Here is a 22,162-nt window from a genome sequence, read left to right as displayed (position 1 = left end):
AACAGGAGTGCACACCTAATGTAGTTCTGGCATAGTATGTCAAGCAGTGTAGGTTACAGATTCAATATAAAACGTGAAAAAAAGGTTGAGAACAGATGAGATCCAAATAAACAGAATCAGATAGCTGAAAATCCCTGATGGTCAATCAGTACTGAAGCCCAGAGTCCTCACCAGGCCACCTCACTGCAGCTGGGCTGATACACAGTGGTTATCAAAAGTATTCATGCTTTCACATTTTATTGTGTTACAATAAGGAATTGTAATTATTTAATTGCTTTTTTTTTACCATGGATTGACACAAAACACTCTACAAGGTAAAAAGTGAGACCAAAATTATAAATATAAAACAGAAAATAAATGATTAGGAAATACATTATGATTCCATGCTGTAAACACGGTAAAATGTAAAAAATTCCAAGAAGTGAAGACTTTTAATAATCACCGTATTAAATATAAATATATCAATTATTTTTCAACACCATCATTTACACCAATTAACTGAAACTAAAATCTACTTGCCAAAAACAGACAAGAGCAAAAAGATGCACAATTTTACATGCGCAAAGCTTTACTTTAAATTCATTGTCTAGAAATCCAGCAGTCGGGTGAAGGTGGAACATTTTAATTCATCTGGTCCTAATTAGTTTTGCCGATCCAATCAACAGTATCAGCTTCTTGCTGATAAAATCACTCATGAGGTGTAAATCCATGAACTGTGCTAGTACGGTGACCCCTGGAAACAATCCTATAATCTCTTCTATAGAAATTGTGCATCTGGGGTTCTACTTACCTATTTTTTCAGTGGTTACTCATTACTCATCTGCAAAGCTGGTCTTTACACACTGCAATAAAAATCCTGGACTAAAATTGCACCAGATACCACAGGATTGTCTGGACTTATGAATATGTGGAGCGGATGTGAGCCTTTGTTAGCGCAGCAGTGTTGTGGCTCTAGCAGTGGAAAGGAATTCTTTCTCTTTAACGCTGTGGGCACAGATAACGAGCTGCATTCCTACCACTCGAGAGCAGTGCAACACAAAAAGATCTTCAATCCTGGGCAGTAGAAGAGAGGACATATTATTTATAGAGATCAGTAACACCGAGATACTGTTTGTCCTGGTCCTGGCATTCCAATCTGCTTACAGGGCTTCATTCCAGCTAGAAGTCCAACTACTACCAACCCAGACGAGCTCACTATTGTCTTGTCTGGACTACTGTAACAGTTTTTCCAGTTCTCTGAGAGCTAGTGATTTCAAGGGGCTTAGAAAACCTCCCCAGGACTGGAGAGCCCTGGTGTACAAGTAAACAGTTTTTTTTGTGTGTTAGGTTGTGTTATGATCAAATCCTGCACATGCAGAGAGTAAACTAGTTTCAGCAACCAAAGGAGTTAAAGAGCAAAGTGGTTCCAGTATCTGAGCTAGTCTGACCTTGTTACAGAGGACACACTTGTGCCACACCAGGTGGGAACTCCTCCTCTGGGGCAGCATTAAGTGTGTGTAAGAGAGAGAAATGGTCTCTTGCTGAAGACCCAGGAGCAAAGCCGAATTGTGAGCTGCTCCCCTCTGCTGCATGGATCTGCCCAGTGCTGTCTTTATCACCTGCTGTCCACCTCAAGGGACCAGAAAGAGGTGACGATCCACTGATCTGCCAGGCAGGGCTCATTCCCAGAGTGCACCAGTGACCAGCCATGCTCGCAGAGGCTGCTGTCATTGTGAGAGGGGGACCAGCCCTGCAGAGCACCAGTGCAGACTGGCATACTCACCATGCAGCAGGCTGCCAGGAAATGCAAACTATTGCATTAATTACAGCACATGCCATCAAATCTCCCTGCAAATATGACAATTACTAAAAACTGTGCAGACAGTAATTTGTTCAATAATTAATGTGGCAGGGTGCAAACTGGAATCAACAGCTTATGCTAAATTTGGTGGCAAGTTGTTAGAATATGAAAAAGAAATTTTAGGAATATATAACCCTATAGCTGTTTCTAAAGAAAAAAAATGTTTTATTTAATCTCTCAATGCACTTGGAAAAATAACACTTTTTTTCCCAAAACCAATTTGTTGTTATGTGCATTCTTAATTTTTGCCAACAGCTAAATATCTCCTCTGCTAGCCGGTCGTGTTCTGATTTAGAGGCACATGGTAATGAGAAAATAAACCGAAGGAAATAAAGATGAAGTGAACTAAGTGCAGGAATTCTACTCCCAGTCATCACTGATGCAGGACGGCAGCAGCATAAAAACATTAAAGAACACTTTCTCAAATCCAGACAATTGTGCCGTCAGATGCAGCTAATCCTCCTGACTGTGCAAAATCTGATTTTCAGTGAGCTTGTATTGTTGGTCTGTTGTGTGTTTGAAATCTTGTCTCGGGGGATATAATTAACACTGGGCACCATGAAGGTTTATTTATATTCTGTACGTAGTGTGCGACAGTCTGAGGTGCCAACAAAGCAATTATTTACGTTTCAAACAAATAATATATGACGACCCATGGCACTGGAGAGATTTGAACAACTGCTCATGGCTGTTGGTAGAAAAGAATCGCGTTTCTCTTCAAATGAAAAGCTCAGCTTTGTGGGCCAGTCTGCACAGCAAGACCTTGAGAGCTGGACTTGAGAGACAAAGGGCCTCATTCTCTAGTAGAGGAAGCCACAGCACATTTAAAAAGCAGTGATACTCCGATAATCACTAATATAATGATATGCAGAATTTGCGCAAGTTGAATTTGCATGAGGCTGCAGTGAAGGACAGCAAAGACGCGTGTGAAGGCGTTGGAATATACCAGGGAATGTGGTCAGGGCTCTGATCCCTGTGACCAAATCCCAGGTGGGATGCTACTGTTTACCTTGAGCAAAAATGAGAATTTGTTCTCCGTTTATTGACATACCTGTATGTGTCTAATTAATGCATTCAACAAAAAATAAAGAGACACAATTAAAAAGTTTACACCAGTCTACAATACAGGTTTGTTTCTAAAGCCAGGACATCTGCACATAGAGGGAACAGAGCTCTAACATTCTGGGCCTCATTCACTAAGTGGCAGCTGTGTGTTTTGAGTACACCTCCAGACTTGACTTCTAATGAAAAAAAGGATGGAAACATTTACTACTTATAATAATTAAGAATATAAGAAAGGTTACAAATGAGAGGAGGCCATTTGGTCAGTGTGGAAGGCAGTAGCTAATTGACCCCAGGATCTCACTCAGCTGTTTCTTGAAATAATCCAGCTTCAGCAGCATGGCTGGGTAAGCTTGTTCCACACTCCCACCACCCTTTGCGTAAAGAACTACCAGCTATTTTCAGTTTTAAGTATACTTGACTTAAAAACAGTAAGAAGTAAGTAGTCTTAAATAAAAAATAGCATATGGAAATAAACAGGGGGATATGAAGGAGATCACAGATCCGCTGTCTTGGAATGCATTCTGAGCTCAGAGAGCCCCGGGAGAGACACAAGGCCGAAAGACAGGTGTCGGCAGGGGAGCGGCGGTACCTACTTGAGGAGGTTGCCCAGGTTGAAGAGAGCGCGGTTGTGCTGGGGGTTTATCTCCAGGGCTCTCCTGTAGTGCCTCTCTGCCTCCTCCGCGCCCCGCGTCAGGGTGCCCAGGTTGTTCATGGCGCTGGCGTGCCGGGGGTACAGCCTGCAAGCGTGGAGGCAGGGAGATGCGGTCAGGTTCCACTTCAAGGCCAAGACCAGCAGGGCTCTGCTCATCGCACCGACACAGGACTCAAGCCCCGGCTCGTCTCCTACGACGCTCGGACCCGACCACGACCTCAAACTCGCCATGCGCACTGACCCCAGCGCCACCCCCAACCTCGTCTGGGACCCCAAGTCTGACAAGTGCCTCTGCTAACACCTGTCTTCTAATGTCCTGAGCCTTTTCCCTGTAATCCTTCCCTCACGCTAACGCGCAGACGCTCACCGTATAATAAACTGTATATTCTTAAACCAAGTTATTCTTCATGCTGATAGCTTGCTGATCTGATCTGTTAATCAGATACATGTCAGCAGTTGCCGCAGATGAACATAAACCAGGATCTGGAGATGATTTACAGTACGAAAGTGGCGTCCCCACTACAGGAACACGTGCAAGCATCATTCGGAAGTCAGAATCCTTTTCAAAGGCATACCTCCTCCGTCCCTTGCAGAGCCTTGTAGGACCAGCGCGAATGATGAGGAAGAGATCATATTTTCAATCACATCATATTTTCAAAACACACACCAATTCCAGCCTCCCCTTTTGTTAGTGCGATGTGCTTGTGCACTCATGACTCACAGCCGTTGGTAGAAATGTAAAAAAAAACGGCACAGAGGACCAAGAAATACAACTTAACGATGAAAACAGCTTATCTAATGGAAAAAAATTAGAAGATGCAGCCTGTGGCAATTTAAAGAATTAACACAACACATCTATGGATCTCTGGCACAAGTCTTTGCAAATAAAATCAGAGGTTCACCACAATAACCCACAAACAAAAAAAAAAAGATCTGGAGGTCACGTCAATTCAAACTCAAACCTGGTGAAAAATATAGAAGCAAGACATTTAATTTATCAGTTGAAACAATATACAAGAGTCAGAATGTTGATCAGTTCTTGGGTAATTCTGAGCACAAAATAAATAAATCGGCCTATACCTCCCTGAACATGCTCTATGCAACACAAACCTGAGTTCCTGTGATTAATGGCACCACAGTACCAGACTCATTCTGAGAAATCTTGGAGGCACTTCTTTACACAAAGGGTTGTGGGAGTCTGGAACAAGCTGCTAAGCCATGTTGTTGAAGCTGATACCTTGGCATCTTTCAAGAAATGACTGGATGAGAAGACCACAGATCAATTAGCTCCTAATGAGGTGCGGAGCTCAGCTCCCCAGTTGAAGCTGACCAGGGATCAGACTTTAGGAGAGTCTCTGCACAGTGGGATAAAGCCAGATCCAAACCAGAGAAACCCCATGCAGGCACAAGAGAAAAGACCGGGACGCTGGAGCTAGAGCTGACAGGCTGTGGTGGTAACAAACATGCTTCTCTGAGTGTGAAGTATGTTTACAACAGCCATCTGTCACAAACTGGAAGCACCGTGCAGTTCAGGACGGTAGATGATGCCTTGGAGCAGGACTGTTCCCGCTCAATCTAATTGTTGTGTGTTATCTGGAAAATAATGCAGCACTCTGGCCCTCCTGAGACCGCTGCTCTGAGGGACTTCCGCTACAGATTAATCTGCTTTTCTAGCACCAGCTGGCGAACACAGGACTTGATCTGAATGTTTCTTTAACTCCGAAGGCAGGGACCAGATGTGACAATCTTGGCAGAGGTCTAAACTGTCGGCTCGGCTGCAGATCTATCCTCGGTTCAGGAGGTGGAGGCGGAGGTGTGGGGAGAGAGGTGCTTTTTCACGCAGGGGGGCCGCAGGAGGAGTGGGTCTGGGCTGGAGGCTGCAGCTCGGCCAGGCGCAGGAGCAGTGACGGTGCTCCCACACCCTGCCACCAGAAGGCTAAGCAGGTACTTCAGGTGCGAAACAGATGGGTCAGGGGAAGGGTCGTGCAGCACCGGCAGGGTTCTGGACTCGGAGCGGGAAGGTTGTGGGCTCGAATCCCACATGTGACGCTGCTGGTGTAACCTTGACCTGCGCTGTTCCAGTTAAACACCCAGCTGTAGAGATGGCTGGAAATGTGAGTTGCATTGGATAAAACTGCCGGCCAAATAGATAGGAATACTGGAGCATCGGCGTTTCTACAACATCACTGTTGTGCCCAAAAGTGAAATTTTCTCCGTGGACAGAAAAATCTAAGTCCTCCCGTGGAAACATTTGTGCACTCTGCGAAAGTCTCAAAATGCGGCAGTCCGGCTGCTGTTTCTAATTGCACAGCCTCATGAAAGCTGCATGAGGCTTCATGCCATTATGTGGTCTGAATGTGCCCTGAAATTGCTACATGAAAAGGAAACGGAAATATCCATCCATCCGTGTTCAAACCACTTCATCCCATTCAGGATTGCAGGGGAGCCGGAGCCCACCTTCCCCAGCAATGACAAAGGACCTTCACAGGGTACACACACAGACACACGCCCACGCCCACGCCCACTCACACCAGGGACGGTCGTCCCAGAAGCTGATTACCCTACCAGTACATCTCTGGACTGTGGGAGAAAACCAGAGCACCCATAGGAAACCCACGGGAGAACATACAGACTCCACACAGACAGCACCCCAGGTAGAGAACACAGGGCCACCACACTGCGAGGCAGCCTTGCTAACCACTGCACCACTGAGAAATACAGTACGAACTCGTCTAACACTTTTCCTTCCACAAACATTTTTTCACAGCCGAATTCATGAGCAACAAATTTGAATAAACATTTCGATTATGATGACTATCTGTTCGAAGCCTATCTCGATTTTCACCCTTTTAAAAACATGAAAAAAACAAGGCTTTTCTTACAGGAATTCCTGATTAATTAAACTGTCAGAAATAAATGACTCCCCCAGGAGTATGGCTTGTCTGTGTGATCCCTATCGCAGTGCCGTGCTTTCAGACAGGAGGGAGAGACCGGTGACAGGAAGAATAATTTGATCCCTGCTCCTATTAAAATGGTGCGCTGAATCTTTAAAAAGCCCGTCACGAAGATTAACTGAGTGGACATTTTTATTCTGTGGGACACCTCCTGCCTAATGAGTGCTCAGTCTCACCTGTGATCTGTTCCAAAGACATTTTAAAACAGCAAGTGGAACTAAGGGAACTCTCTTTCACACATCAGCACAGCAATGCACTGGCTGGCGCAGGGATTTCTGCAGACTCTCAGCTTCAGTGACAGGGAGAGAATATCTGCAGTCCCTCCAGACTCAGAGACGGCTTCTTCCCCCAGACTGTCAGATTAATGAATTCTACCTCTACCACCGACTCACACTGATGTTGGGCTTTTTTGCAGACCATTTGTGCTGAGTGGTATTTAATTCTATGTTATTGAACTTTGTTGGTGTTGCTGTTACTGTTCTGTTTTTATGTTTTGGGTGTTTCCTCAATGTCTTTGTATTGGAGCATACATGCAAATAAGCATTTCACTGCACTTGTGCAAAGGACAAATAAACTGAATTGAATCCTGGAGCAAAAGGCTCAGGGCCAAGAAAGGGGCTTTTATAATCATAAATGTTTAATAAGCAGCCCTGCGCCAAGCGTATTATTCTCTATCTGTAACGTGTCCTCTGTCTATGTCAGGGAGACACATAACTCTCAGTATCCAGAAAGCCCCAGTGGATAAAATAAACCAGTGTTCATCTGTACCTAAAATCCCAAGATTCCAAGAAAATCCCAAGAATCCCAAGGTCTGTAAGACAGCAGGCACGAGCCTGCTCACCTTCAGAGTGACAAAGGGCTTCAGATATCAACACCTTTCTTACATACATGAGCATCGGCTCCAAACATTTCATCCTGAACATCCCGTGATTAAAGTCCCTAGCTGACTGGGACTGGGACTGGGATTCCTCGGCAGAGCAGCTGGAATATGGTTGGGATTAGCTGACCTGGGCTCTCTCTGATTTCCGGCACCCTGCCGCTCCTGTGTCCTGCCTGGGAGTCTGCTGGCCTGCAGTGACTTCAGAGAGAGAACGGTCCCTTCTCCAGCTGCCGCTAACTGTGGTGTTCTACAGGCGGGGTGGCAGGAAACCTTTCACGTGCTGCACAGGAGCAGAAGCTGTAAAGCCAAGCACACTAACATTGACTGGCGTGAGAGGGCAGTCAGTCCAGGTGCAATGGGGATTCCTATTTGGACTACATTCCCCAGAATGCTGTGCAGAATGAGCGGCTGCCCTCGGTCACCTGACCAGTTACGAGAAGACAACTGGTCAGGTGAGTGTTTGCAAAGCAGGTGTGGAAGTGGGTCAGTCTGCCATAGGGGGACAGAGGGTAGGTCCTCTGCAGTGCACACTCACAAGATGGACACTGACCGAGAGAGAAAGAATTTTGGACGTGCTTGGTTCCAAACAAATTTGAGAATGTTGGACGTGCTTGGTTGGGAAGAGTCTCAGAGAGAGACTTAGTTTGCTGGGAATAATTTTGTGAAGTCTCAGGGTGGGGCTGCAGCTGAGCTTTGTGAAGAGCATGGAAGAGGCCGAGTGCTTTGAAGCCGAGAGGCAGCTCAGCTGCCCAGAGTGACAGTTAGGGACTTTGTAAAGAAGTTGAGTCAGTAGCTCAGGTGGAGCTTAGGTTTTTGTTTTGGTGTTTATTGGTTGTGACTGTTAATATTTTCCTCACTGTCAAATAAAGAGCACTGGTGTTTTAATTTGCCTTACGGCTATGGTTGGTATGTCTGTTGTCTTGGACTAGCCATGCCAGCAGGCTGTCACACTGGGTATGAAATAACACTAATTGATTATTCTAACTTACAATGAAATATGCGGCTCATTGAGAAGCTATCCATTCCCAAAATGGAAAAACACCTCCTGAACACAGATTGCACAAATTGAAAGTTTATCGTCTCCTGGCAGACTAGATTGCTTTCAGACATAGAAGTTTATAACCTTGTACAGTACTTGTGCTAAGTACTGTGCTAATAAAATACAGAACATCAAATCGCAATTCATCTAATTCTGCTTCTCCCCCCTTGAAAACAACAGATTTCAACCAAACGAGAGGAATGGCCTCTTCTCATTTGCCACATTCCTGACGTTGCCTTCACTAAGAAACTTCAAAGGAGGAGGTTTCTTTGTTAAAGGTTTAGTAATCCCCCAGACTAGGCTCCCTGAGAAGGCCTGCTCTGATGAGCCCCCTGTGCTGGAGGGGCAAGACCACCACGTCTCTGAACTTCTGGAGCTGCAATCAGACCGCCCTGCTGTGACCCGTCGCGGCCCTGCTGGGACAGCTGGGGATTGAGAGCTGGCGCAGCTCTCAGGGCACCAGTGCAAGCTCACGGGCTCCCGCCCTGACCAGACACAGGGGCGACCGGAGCGACCCCTAACCCAGCCGCGCTCAGGAAGCTCCACCTTTAAAAACACCTGAAGGCGGAGGCTGTCCCGCCACTCTCTACCCGCTGCGTCCCTGCTGTCCTGGCTCTGTGGCTCAGGATCTGCGCCTGTTGCTGGGAGGTTGCCGGTTCGTATCCTGCGGCCGGCAGAGGATTCCTCCTCAGTTGGGCCCCTGAGCAAGGCCCTTCACCCCAGCTGCTCCAGAGGCGCTGTATAAACGGCTGACCCTGCGCTCTGACCCCCAGCTTCTCTCTCTGTCTGTGTGTCTCATGGAGAGCAAGCCGGGGTCTGCGAAAAGACAAATTCCTAATACAAGAAAACTGTATATGGCCAATAAAGTGATCTGATCTTATCTAGGAGGAACTGTGGCTTTCCCAGGAGACGTCTGCGCCCTGAGCTCTTTCAAGACTACGCAGACCCCTGTATGAAGCAGACGTGCTTGAAAGCGACTTTGGATGGAGACTTACAGTTGACAGGTGTTAAAGTGTCCCCGTGTCTTTTGAGAAGAGTTTCTGATCTATTCCAGTGCCTTTTCAATTGCTTCCCGTGGTGTGTGGCGGTATTATAAATGGCACCACGCACAGTGGCAGCATGCTTTCTCGTGGACGCGACCTGCACTCCGCACAGCTCACTGGCTCCCTGGCAGGGCTGACCACGCACCTGCATGCATGAAGGAATATCTAAACAACCGGGACGTTTTCCTTTTTAATATCATCCAGAAAATAAGACTTGTTAGACTTGCCTTTGATGTAAATGAACACTACGCCTGAAAAGGTCTTTCGCTCATTTCTTGATGTGATCTGGAGGAGATATGTGCTTTAGTTGGAGATATGGAACACAAACACACATGCACACACATGCACACATATTAGAGCCCCATGATTCTGGTCCAGCGGTCTCATCATACAGCGACTGACTGTCAACATGCCTTAAGAGGGACAAAACTGCTGCTTCTTGGGAAATATTACTGAAGACAAATGTCTAAATAAATGTAAAAAAATGGAAGAAACCTGCTATACACAGACTTAATATTTATAATTGATGCATATTTTGCTATGTCTTGAGTGTAATAAAAAGCTGCAGATCTAATTCCATTTAGAAGAATCAAAGCTACTTATCTCAGTGTTGTGAAAAATGGCACTCACGTTATGTCTTTTCTCTTTAATTTAATGACGGATATTTTAATCAGACAGGAGTCCTTGCAGCAGATAATCGGTACAAGATGCTGATTACAGCCAGAAAATATAATGTGATATTTCAGCATGCAGACCGAGCTAGTACTAATTTAATAATAATTGAGATGTATTTCAATAATGTCCTTCATGCTAAGAGAATTACTCGCTAAAGAAATTGGGAATAAGGGAAAAATCAGTAGCTACATTCAGAAAAGCGAAATCTAAAAATACAGTTGAGTTAGACAATACAGTATGCACTGATTACCAATGTGTATGAATAGGAAATAAAGATTGCGTATAAAAAACGTTAAAAAAAGATTAATTGCACCAAATACAGAACATATATATATATTTTAAATAAGGTAAAAGTAATTAGTAGTATGTTAGCAATGTATAATGAGATGAAGCCTGCAATAAAATCACATTAGAAAGGTAGTGTTAAAAAAGACTAAATTAAAAACAGCAACTGACACTGCATTGCGAATAAAAAGAGACAGAGTGCTACAGCACCCTGCATCTCCTCCTTCCCTTATTTCATCTCTAGGACTGCAACAGCTGACCTCAGTGCTCCCGCTGGCTGATAAGAATCTAAAATCTCACCCAGGGAAAGAAAAGCTCCAATTTTTGGCAATTTCTCTGAGAGGATAAAAGTTTAGAATTGTGCTAACATCAGGTTATCTGAGTCTGGTTTTGTTAACTCCATCGGTGGCAGAGAGCCCAGGGAGAAAATGCCCCACGTGTGAATTCAAGGGCAGACAAAGAAGACACTTGCTTAAAAGCTGAATTAGCAGTAATGCCAGCAGGTTTCAGATATATAGAGTTGTGTTTCATTTCACACAACAGTGAAGGTTCTCTTGATGTCTTTACAATTACAAAGATGTACTGTAGAAACATACACATTTGTATTTACTTACAATTATTTACTCCTATTAAATTTCACCAGTTATTAAATCACATTATTATTCAATCTTTCCAATGATTTTTTTCATTTGCAGGTTTGTATAACCTAGACTTACAGCTGAAATTTGTTAATTTAACACGCTTTCTAAATCTACTATATTTTAGACATATAATAAACACCTGTAAGCATCCACGGTTTGCAGATTAATTTCTTCTTTCTTTGTCCTCTAGCTAGGCAGGTAATAAACTCTTCATCAGCAGCGCTCAGAGAAGCAGGGCACATCATTTCATCCGCCCGTCTAATTGTGCATCAGCTTTTCCCACAACACAGGCATTAAACCTAGACAGACCCTGCAATCCTTTAAGCATTAAAGATAAATAGGTTTTGAAAAAATCCTTTCATGGTATTTATATAACAGTGGTTTTAAAAAAAGCTCAAATATAAATATAAAAAACCCTTTCCACACTCAGCTGTTCAGACTCCATCACCAGTTTTAAGTCAAGTATTCTGGGCTGTCATTACTGCAGCTGCAGGTGCAGCAGGACCCACTGCATTGACTTGTAATCACTACCAGTGTTTTTCTTTTTTGATTAAAAATCCTTGAATAACTGCTTGGATGTGTAAGTGCAGTTCCTAGGTGTCCATACCAGATGTGTTCAGCACTGGTCCCGGAGCGTCTACGGTTCTTACTCCAGCTCAGTTCTTAATGACCTAAATCAACTCTCATTATTGACTTAATTAGACCAATATAACAGCTTCGCTCAGCCCTTGAGGTAATGGTGCTTTATAGATCTCTCAAAAACCTGCAGACAGGTTTGGACACATTTGAGCTACACCCACTGTCACGATCGTAAAACCCTCCTCTTAAGGACGCTCCAGCTCTTCCTCGTTCTCCTGAACTCTTGCACCTGCCTCCGGTTCCTGCCCCCGTCCTATAAGAGCCAGATATTCCTGCCAATCTGGGCTCAGCTTTGGAAGATGGACGCCTGGAAGCCCGCCTACCAGTGAGTCCAGGAGGGGCTCGACGGCACAGGCTTCGCAACAGCGTCCTGACCATCTGGGTCTGGGGCTGGGAGCGCCTGGCCCTGTTACCCCCTTTATCCCCCCGACCCTTCTCCGGATCCCGCTCCGGCTTTTATCCCTGTCTAGTCTTCGTCACGGATGGAACACCCAGTTCTGGACACCTTTTGGACTTGTTTGCCTTGGATCACGCCCCCCCAAGCACCGCGCACCTTCGTCACGCCCCCCCGTTCGTCTACCAGCCCAGTTCCTCGTCTCCTCCCCGTGTCTGTTCACTCCCTCCCGGATTGGGCTGTCTGCACAGGGTCCTGAAAGACGCGTCGTGACACCCACAGATAATTATGGAAAGTACAAGATCGCCAGCTGGGTCGTAATTCGGCATCTAATCTAGTCATTTGAAAAATGCAAATTCTATTAGCCTACAATACACCTATGAAACACTCAGTAGCACATAAAATAAACTAAGTGATAAAGCTTTTGCTTAATGTACCACATGGCAAAATTAGCCACTGTGCTGCTGAATTAAAAAGCTTAATGACCCCATTTTTTAGTACTGTCACCCCAAATTTCTAATATCATTTGCACACCAACATGCGTAATCAAAGCAGAGACTTCTTTGTGGTGTTCTAGGATGTTATCCAGTTCAAGTGTACAGTGATGTCTTGCACTCTGCCCACCTGGGAAGCACTAAACAGCCGTTAGGTGGGAATTAGAGCTGCTCCTCCACACTCCTCCTACGGGCTCGTCAGGATTAGCCAGGGCCCTCTGATCTGTTAACAGCATTGGGTTGAGGTGGGAGGACCTCAGGGTCCACCAGCAGACACGCAGGACGCTTCTCTTGGCTGCAGACCTGTCCCATGGAAAGACACACACGCCTGGGACACCAGGACAGGGCCCCCAGCACCGGAGGGGCACCTCCCTGTTACCGCCTGGCTGGGAATGTATCTCTCTGCACCACTGTGTACAGCACAGTGCGTAACGGTTGTTGCAGTAGCGGTACACAGACAGTACAACAGCTGCAGGGCGTCCTCGACCCAGTAAAGGCAGAAATAGAGCTCTATAGACAGTATACTGTAAATCCAGAGGTCCCAGAGTCTGCTCTGGGTTAACGGCCGATGATTAAACTCTGAAGAGGTACGTACTGTAGCAATCCTTACAGCGCACAGCGCAAACAGCTGGCTGGGCACTCTCAATTAACCACACCACAATGGATTAAAAGATCTAGTTGAAACATCCCGAGGAGGAGCGCATGCTCTTACACCCAGGAGTGGTTCAGGAGAAGAGAGCTCTCTGTTTCCCCCGGCTCCTGCCCTGTAACCTGCAGCCCCTGGGGTCACGGAGGATCAGAACAGACAGGAGACGGCGCTGCCCCTCAACGTCTCACTCCATCTTCAAATATGGCACAGCCCCACCCCCCCATAGCTTTGTGAGACAACAAGAGCAAGAGCCAAGAACGGAATAACATCCACAGTTGCGTGACTATCTGTCTTTCTGTCTGGCTGTAAGAAAACAACGCTTACAGATGAGAGAAGGCCACCCTGCCCGTCTAGCTTGTTTGGGTGCTAGTGTCTAATTAATCCTGGACCTCCTCCAGCCCTTTCTTGAATAAATCCAGGGCACTGCCTTTGGCAACATGTTCTATATTCCCACAACCCTTTGGTAAAAAATGGCCTCCTGTTCTCTGTTTAGAATACACTTCTACGTTGCTTTTAGCTATATCCTCTGGTTCATGTGACAGGGTGGTTACAGGGATTGTGAAAAAGTCACTCACAGCAAGCAACAGCCACAAAGTGGGGTAAACCTTGGACAGGACGCCAGCCCATCACAGGGCACACACAGACACTGACACAAGGCTGCAGACACTCATACCAGGGCTAATATTCCCAGAAGCCAAGTAACCAACCAGCATGCATGTCTTTGGACTGCATTTCTTTAACTTTACACGTGATGTCATTGTTCCTCCAGTGCCCTGTTAACTCCACGTCCAGTGACTTGTCTGACAGGGCTGAGTGATCAGGATGCCCCTCAGCTTGGTGTTACAGTGCACGTGAAACACTGGATTAACATTCACTGTGACACCCGCAGAGGTCTGGCAGTCGTGAGATGAACCCCAGACCAGGTGAGGCGGTGATGAGCAAGCGGGCAAGCCTGAGCAGGAGAAACACAGACCCGAATCGTGGTCAGGGAACGTGCGAGGGTCGAAGCCTGGAGACACGGTGACACAGTGCAAAAGGCAAATCCAAAGCAGGGTGGAGAGAAGCAATCCAGGTTCGCAGATGAGCAGAACACGAGGGAAACCCACAGCCTGGTCAGAATGAAGCAGAGACGAGAGTCCAAAGAGAAACACAAGCGCGGACAGCAAAGCTAGAGATTAAGGCAGTGGCTATAGAGTAAAACTCTATAAAGGAGCCCAGTGTACTGTCAGACCAGGCCTGTTTCCTAACAAAGCAGTTGGAGACAGAGGTGGAACCGACTTCCTGTCTGATTTATAACCATGGCAACCGACTGACAGACAGATGAGTAGGGGCGTGAGCAGCTGCCATGGAGACGCTAGCTTGTTCAGCGCAGCGCTCCAGCAGGGGCGAGCTCGACACACCCCGTGCACTTCTCCCCAGCAATCACATCAACCTGGAGCGCTGTACTTTTAAAGAACAGCGTCTGCAGATGAGCGAGGGAAACTATGCCTCACATCACAATGCCTTGACAGGAGTATTCAAAGTCTGATTTACAAAGACTCCAGTTTTTCTATCTATTTTTCTGGCTAACACCTTTGAACAAGGCTACAGTACATGCAACGCATGCAATAAACAGAATACTGATATTTCAAATGTGAAATTTTAACACAAGAAATGAATACACCTGCTGAACCGTACACTTTTGTTTCTGATCTCTTTTTCACTTCAGCTAAATATTATAGACAGACAATGTCACAGTCGACCTGTCAAGAACAGGTCCCGATCTTTTAATTACAGGCTAGGAGGCTCAGAAATTGTTCATCCCCAACTCCCTCCTTCCATGCTGAACAGCCCCTGAGTGCTCTCTGTAAATAAAGACAACTTTATGTTCATGGCATTGCTAAAGAACTATAAAACAAAGAGCACCCAGTCCATCTGTTGCTGCAGCCAGTGATTATTTCTTTATACACTAGTGACAAATTGCTAAATTATAAAAGGCCAGAGTGCTCAGACTGGTCTCTGCGTTAATGCCACCTTTTTGAGAAATAAACAAACAGACTGCTGTCGCGGTCACTAAAGCAGATGGCAAGCAGCATCAGGGCCTTGTGAGAAAATCCCAGAGCCTGAGACTCTGCTTTATTCCCAGTCCTGCAATAAGAGGCGAAAACAGATGGTTTTAACACAAGCAAACCACAGGAAGTACTCACAGTGCAGCTCACAAACAGGCACCACATGAAACTTTTCCTCTTATTCAAAACACCCATTCACAAAACCACCCACACAACACGCAGCAGGAGTGAGGAGTCAGGAGATGAAACTGTTCTGAAAAATCTGTGGATACCTTTACACCTCGAAGATCACAGCAATATGGTTAACAATAACTCTACCGCAAAAATACATGAATTTAAACTGTAAAAATGTGTGGAACATGATATGTTGTCACCTTCATTCCAAACATCATGCAGCAACCAGAGCCCAAAAACGCCAGCTGGGCAGAACCATACCATAGGGTCACGGGTTCAAACCAAGCACTTATTCACTTGCATTTATCTGCTACTGTTTCCCACCTTCGGACAACATACAGTACTGGCTGCTTTAAAAAACAGATTGCCCAAACAAGCCTGAAAAACCAAATGACCTCCTTTAGCCTATCTTATGCTCTGTGTTCTGATTACGTGGGCTTCTTGACAGGATCTTATCTTCACTGAGAGATTTATATCAAAGTGGGGCCTCTCAAACAGCTCAGCCAGTGAAGGCGGGCTCTCAAGCTCAGGTCGAGCTCTGTGATGGCAGGTCTGTGCCAGCTGTGACCAGGACTGCCCAGGCGGTGGCACACAACTGGCAGAGCACTGCAGAAGCAGGATGGGATAAGGTGTCCAAAATTCTCTCTCTGCAAAGTGACCCCTCTGTCCTCCTGAGCGCTCACAGGCCAGGTGCTGTTGGTGAAGGACGGGAGCCCACACAGTGCGGGGCTGTTTGAAAGACCAGTGGCCTGAAGGTGGGCCGGTTCGAGTTAGGGCTAGGGTCAGGGCCTGTAGCTGAGTACACAAACGGCTCTTCCAAAATCAGGTGGAAATAAAGCAAATATCTGGCCATTCTTAATTTAAACGAAGAAAACAGCAAGCAAGGCCCAAAAGCGCTGTCTGATTGCTCTTTAAGACTAGAGCAGGAGAGACACCGCACACGTGGGAAAGTCACACTTGAATCGCTGCCCATCTGGCTTCTTAAAAGCTTATTTGGAAAACATTATCTGATCAAAAGCACTAATGTGACATCCAAGCTCTGATTATTAATTACACACTTCCAACACAAACTGTTAAAATGAAGGATTTTACATTTCGCCTGGAAAATGAGATGATCTCAATTCTGCTCCAGTCTCTGCTGAAGGAGTTTTGTCAGCAGAGCTCGTACACTGCCTGGAGCCTCAGGTGCTTGCCTCCCCCTTGATTTCCAGCACTCCAGCCCCGCCAAGCCGACTGCACAACACTTTATTTCTCAGCCGATCGCTATGGAAACTCTGAAAAAGCTTTGCCACTGGCTCTGTGCCCACGCTGGAGCAGGGCCAGCTGGCGCCGTTTCCCCGCAGAGGTCAAGGAAAAGGAGCCAAAAACCTTTCAGCCAGTGAGAGCGGCCCATCCAGAGGACACTGCCGTCCTCCCCTGGGGAACGGCAGTAATCAAACGCTACACGAGGAATCTGACCCGCCTCTGCTCCCGAAACGCGCAAGGACCACGTTCCTGTCAGTCACGGCAAATATCAAACATGCGTACAACATTCCTGAAGTCAAATTCATTTAGATGGTACAGAAAGGCCTGAAACAAAAATGATGAGAATGAAACAACACCCCTGTCTTAATGAAAAAGCCCAAATTCACACAAACTGTCTAGCCCAGTGGTTCAGGCCTCTTATGTCTCTTATGGTTTCCGTGCTGTTTTTAATCACAGGCTAATTGATTTCAGTTTTATTTATGGGGCATTTTTTACATTTGCTTTCATCTCTTTAAAGATCAAAAGGGATGTTGTATCAACTTTGAGTGTCAGAAGTGTGCTCATCCATACGTGTTGCCTGAAAATGTAATAGTGTCATTCCTACCTGTGGGCATGTCTAATACACTGTCATTCCTTCCTGTGGGTGTGTCTGATACACTGTCATTCCTTCCTGTGGGCGTGTCTGATACACTGTCATTCCTTCCTGTGGGCGTGTCTCATACATTGTCATTCCTTCCTGTGGGCGTGTCTGATACACTGTTACTGCTTCGTGTGGGCGTGTCTGATACACTGTTACTGCTTCATGTGGGCGTGTCTGATACACTGTCATTTCTACCTGTGGGCGTGTCTGATACACTGTTACTGTGCAAGCGACCTCAAGACGAGACAAGAACCTCACTCTATCATGGTCATGATTAACTGTTTCCTCTGGAAAGTCTTAGAAAGAAACCATTTCAATAGCAAAGACTTTGACACCTGGAACGTAAGTCAAACCTTCTATATTGATGTCTTATTATTGTGCTTTTCTGCTGTGAGCAGCAGCTAACTCACTTGAGTGCAGTTTCATAGTGATGAATAGCTTCTTGGTTTCTCCCTTGGTCTTTCAGAAAGTTGGCATAGTTGTAGTGTACCTTGGCATTGTGAGGCAGAGTCTGAATTCCAGATCTACAAGAGAAGATAAACCACATTAGCCAGTCACAACAAGAACCAAATGACATTCCAGTGCTTCAAAAACTTCAAAAATGCAGAAAACAAAGCAGATCTGTCTGGCCCCAGTCTCCTCCCAGCACAAGATCAAACTGCAAAGCTTAGATAAAAACAGAGAGAAACAACAACATCCGGTCTTTGAAAAGAGCAAGCCAACAACACTCCCCAAGGATTCCAGAAACTCATACTCATCTTCCCTGCTCCTCATACTGCCCCCTGCTGTTTAACCCTTGATCTTCATTGTCTGTCTCCTAAAAAAGCTGAAGCTATTGCACTGAACAGAACTGCAGAGTCTCCTTGAATTCTGCAATGAATGTGCTTTACAAAAAACGGACCATTATAATGATTATTCTAGGAGTTATTGGGCCTAAACACAGTGCCTTGCAGATGTATTCTCTCCCTTCCAACAATGTCCCAGTTTGTTAAATTACCCATGATATACAGTGGTGTGAAAAAGTGTTTTCCCCCTTTCTGATTTCTTATTTTTTTGCATGTTTGTCACACTGAAATGTTTCAGATCATCAAACAAATTGAAATATTAGACAAAGATAACACAAGTAAACACAAAATGCAGTTTTTAAATGAAGGTTTTTATTATTAAGGGAAAAAAAAAATCCAAACCTACATGGCCCTGTGTGAAAAAGTGATTGCCCCCTAAACCTAATAACTGGTTGGGCCACCCTTAGCAGCAACAACTGCAATCAAGCGTTTGCGATAACTGGCACTGAGTCTTTTACAGCGCTGTGGAGGAATTTTGGCCCACTCATCTTTGCAGAATTGTTGTAATTCAGCCACATTGGAGGGTTTTTGAGCCTTAACCGCTTTTTTAAGGTCATGCCACAACATCTCAATCGGATTCAGGTCAGGACTTTGACTAGGCCACTCCAAAGTCTTCATTTTGTTTTTCTTAAGCCATTCAGAGGTGGACTTGCTGGTGTGTTTTGGATCATTGTCCTGCTGCAGAACCCAAGAGCGCATCAGCTTGAGGTCACGAACAGATGGCCGGACATTCTCCTTCAGGATTTTTTGGTAGACAGCAGAATTCATGGTTCCATTTACCACAGCAAGTCTTCCAGGTCCTGAAGCAGCAAAACAGCCCCAGACCATCACACTACCACCACCATATTTTACTGTTGGTATGATGTTCCTTTTCTGAAATGCTGTGTTACTTTTACGCCAGATGTAATGGGACACACACCTTCCAAAAAGTTCAACTTTTGTCTCGTCAGTCCACAGAGTATTTTCCCAAAAGTCTTGGGGATCATCAAGATGTTTTCTGGCAAAACTGAGACGAGCCTTTATGTTCTTTTTGCTCAGCAGTGGTTTTCGTCTTGGAACTCTGCCATGCAGGCCATTTTTGCCCAGTCTCTTTCTTATGGTGGAGTCATGAACACTGACCTTAACTGAGGCAAGTGAAGCCTGCAGTTCTTTGGATGTTGTTGTGGGGGTTTTTCTGACCTATTGGATGAGTCGTCGCTGTGCTCTTGGGGTAATTTTGGTGGGCCGGCCACTCCTGGGAAGGTTCACCACTGTTCCATGTTTTCGCCATTTGTGGATAATGGCTCTCACTGTGGTTCGCTGGAGTCCCAAAGCTTTAGAAATGGCTTTATAACCTTTTCCAGACTGATAAATCTCAATTACTCTGTTTCTCATTTGTTCCTGAATTTCTTTGGATCGCAGCATGATGTCTAGCTTTTGAGGATCTTTTGGTCTACTTCACTTTGTCAGGCAGGTCCTATTTAAGTGATTTCTTGATTGAGAACAGGTGTGGCAGTAATCAGGCCTGGGTGTGGCTAGAGAAATTGAACTCAGCTTTCCAAAGATGTGATAAACCACAGTTGATTTATGTTTTAACAGGGGGGGCAATCACGTTTTCACACAGGGCCATGTAGGTTTGGATTTTTTTTCCCTTAATAATAAAAACCTTCATTTAAAAACTGCATTTTGTGTTTACTTGTGTTATCTTTGTCTAATATTTCAATTTGTTTGATGATCTGAAACATTTCAGTGTGACAAACATGCAAAAAAATAAGAAATCGGGAAGGGGGCAAACACTTTTTCACACCACTGTATGTACACTTTTAAACTATTTTTTGATCTAGCTTGATTGCTCTATCTGAACACATGTGAGTGATAAAAGATCGATTTCAGCAAAAACTGCAAAAAAAAAATTATGTTCATTGTTACGAAGTATTTACCTCCTTGACAAACATAAATTAGTTCAGATGCACACAGTTACTTTGACAAGTCGCACAATTATTTGAACAGCCTCTGTCAGTGTGCTATAATAGTGGTTCATGATTTTAGACTATAAATCTGTGTCTCTGTGAGGTGCCTCAGTCAGGCAATGAATTTCAAGCAAAGCTTCAACCATGAAAACCACTGTACCGCCCCAGCAGGGATTAGATGAGGCTGCTCTTCCAAACTGAGGAGCTGAGAAAGGGAGAAACTGGTCAGGGGTGCCCCTGTGAGGACAACCTGAGTGACCGGCAGAGAGGAAGCAAATGTCCATGAGTCAACAATCTGACCTGTGAGGCAGTGTGGAAATTCCAGCTCAAGTCCCACATGGAGTCTGTCACAGAGCATTTAAGTGATGCTGTAAATACGTGGTAGAAGGTTAAGTGATCAGATAAGGCATTTGGAACATATCTGTCTCCATGCAAAGCTTTACATTTGACTCAAACCCGAGACAGTGCATCACTCAGTCAACACCAGCCCTCCTGTCAGGGGGCAGCGTTACACTCTCCGGCTGCTTCTCAGGGACCTGGGGGCTTGTCAGGATTGATGGGCAAATGGGTGGAGCACAGCACAGGCAAACTTGCTCAAGTCTGCTGGAGACTTAGAACTGGGACACAAATCCAGCTTCCATCAGGACAGCGACCCCCAGCCCAAGGCCAGGGCCCCTGCAGGGAGTGATCTCGCAGGAAGACGTTACCTGAAGAGCGCCTCCCGAGACAGCCAGGTCTCGTTCTGCTGCACGGTCTTCCAGGAGAAGAGCAGCAGGAGCAGCAGCAGGGACAGCGTCAGCGCGGGCGCACCCCACCGGCCCACCACGGAGCACAGCCTGCTCAGGCCATGGACCACCAGGATGCAGTACCCCATGCTGGAAGAGATGGGGCAACGGAATGGGGTGAAAGGGGTCCTGCAGAGCTCCACATCCAAAAACCACCCCCGCTAGTGTCCTCTTCCTCCTCCGCCCTTCTCGCCCGCAGGCCCTGTGCTCACTGTAGCCACAGCCCTGTCCTTCGCTTTCGAACGGTCACAAGGCTGGGATTATACAGCAGGACGCTCTCTCTCATCCTAGCGTTAATCCCACATCAGCGGGGTCCGCTTGTCGGCACGCCCGTCTCCATTTGGTGGTTTGAACCAAACCTTTGAGCTGACGTTGCCATTAAATGTGACCGAGAAATACTCCAACCGGCGCGTCGCTCCGCCTGCCGTCGGAGTGGAGGGAACAAAGTAATGTAGCCAATTCATAGAGGGGGGTTATTAGGAGGCATGGGAAATTTGGCCAGGACGCCGGGGTTACACCCCTACTCTTTTCAAGAGACACCCTGGGATTTTTAATGACCACAGAGAGTCAGGACCTCGGTTTTACGTCTCATCCGAAAGACGGCGCTTATTTACAGTATAGTGTCCCCGTCACTATACTGGGGCATTAGGACCCCCATGGACCGCAGGGTGAGCGCCACTAACACCTCTTCCAGCAGCAGCCTTTCTCAGGAGTCTCCCATCCAGGTACTGGCCAGGCTCACACCTGCTGGGCTCCATTGGGCTGCCAGCTGTGAGCTGCAGGGTGACATGGCTGCTGGCACACATTATACAGCAGGACGCTGTGCTCATCTTATTCCAGGAATCCCACAAACCTTAAAAAAGGAACCAAGCTGGGCTGTGGAAGACACTGCCACTGCCTTAAACAAATCGAGAACATGAATTTATCACCAGTATCTCTCACGCTTAGGTTTTGCTTGTACGCTGGATGCTTTAAAGTTCACCTCCGTTATTCTGAGCACCTACAATCAAAACAAAATGACAGAAAGGCATTCCGGCAGGCAGTGTCTCATTTCTGGGACCCATCCCTCCCTCTTGCTTCAGTGCACACTCAGATCCTCCTAATGGTTCCCCCTGCCCCTGGCGGGTTTCGTCAAGGCTTCATTGAGCTCCGGTGCTCCCGGGTCCCCTTTCCTTCTGTTGAGCCATTTGCTGCTTTCCTTGTTTGCAATCTCACTTTAACCCAGA

General features: G+C 46.0%; 1 protein-coding gene across 1 annotated transcript in view; it reads right to left on the bottom strand.

Moving 5' to 3' along the window:
• Positions 1-22,162, bottom strand: part of tmtc1 (transmembrane O-mannosyltransferase targeting cadherins 1) — a 135,799-nt gene that overhangs the window by 17,023 nt on the left and 96,614 nt on the right. The window contains exons 9-11 of the mRNA XM_088923605.1: positions 20,859-21,026; positions 17,768-17,881; positions 3,499-3,642 (exon numbers count right to left, since the gene is read on the bottom strand). Coding sequence (XP_088779731.1) covers positions 3,499-3,642; positions 17,768-17,881; positions 20,859-21,026 — 426 coding nt within the window. The remainder of the gene's footprint in view (positions 1-3,498; positions 3,643-17,767; positions 17,882-20,858; positions 21,027-22,162) is intronic.

This window comes from Atractosteus spatula, chromosome 8 (assembly GCF_055471065.1).
Source record: "Atractosteus spatula isolate fAtrSpa1 chromosome 8, fAtrSpa1.hap1, whole genome shotgun sequence".
Lineage (NCBI taxonomy): Eukaryota > Metazoa > Chordata > Actinopteri > Semionotiformes > Lepisosteidae > Atractosteus > Atractosteus spatula.
Note: the sequence above shows the minus strand (reverse complement) of the source record. Positions and strands in the feature narration are given on the sequence as shown.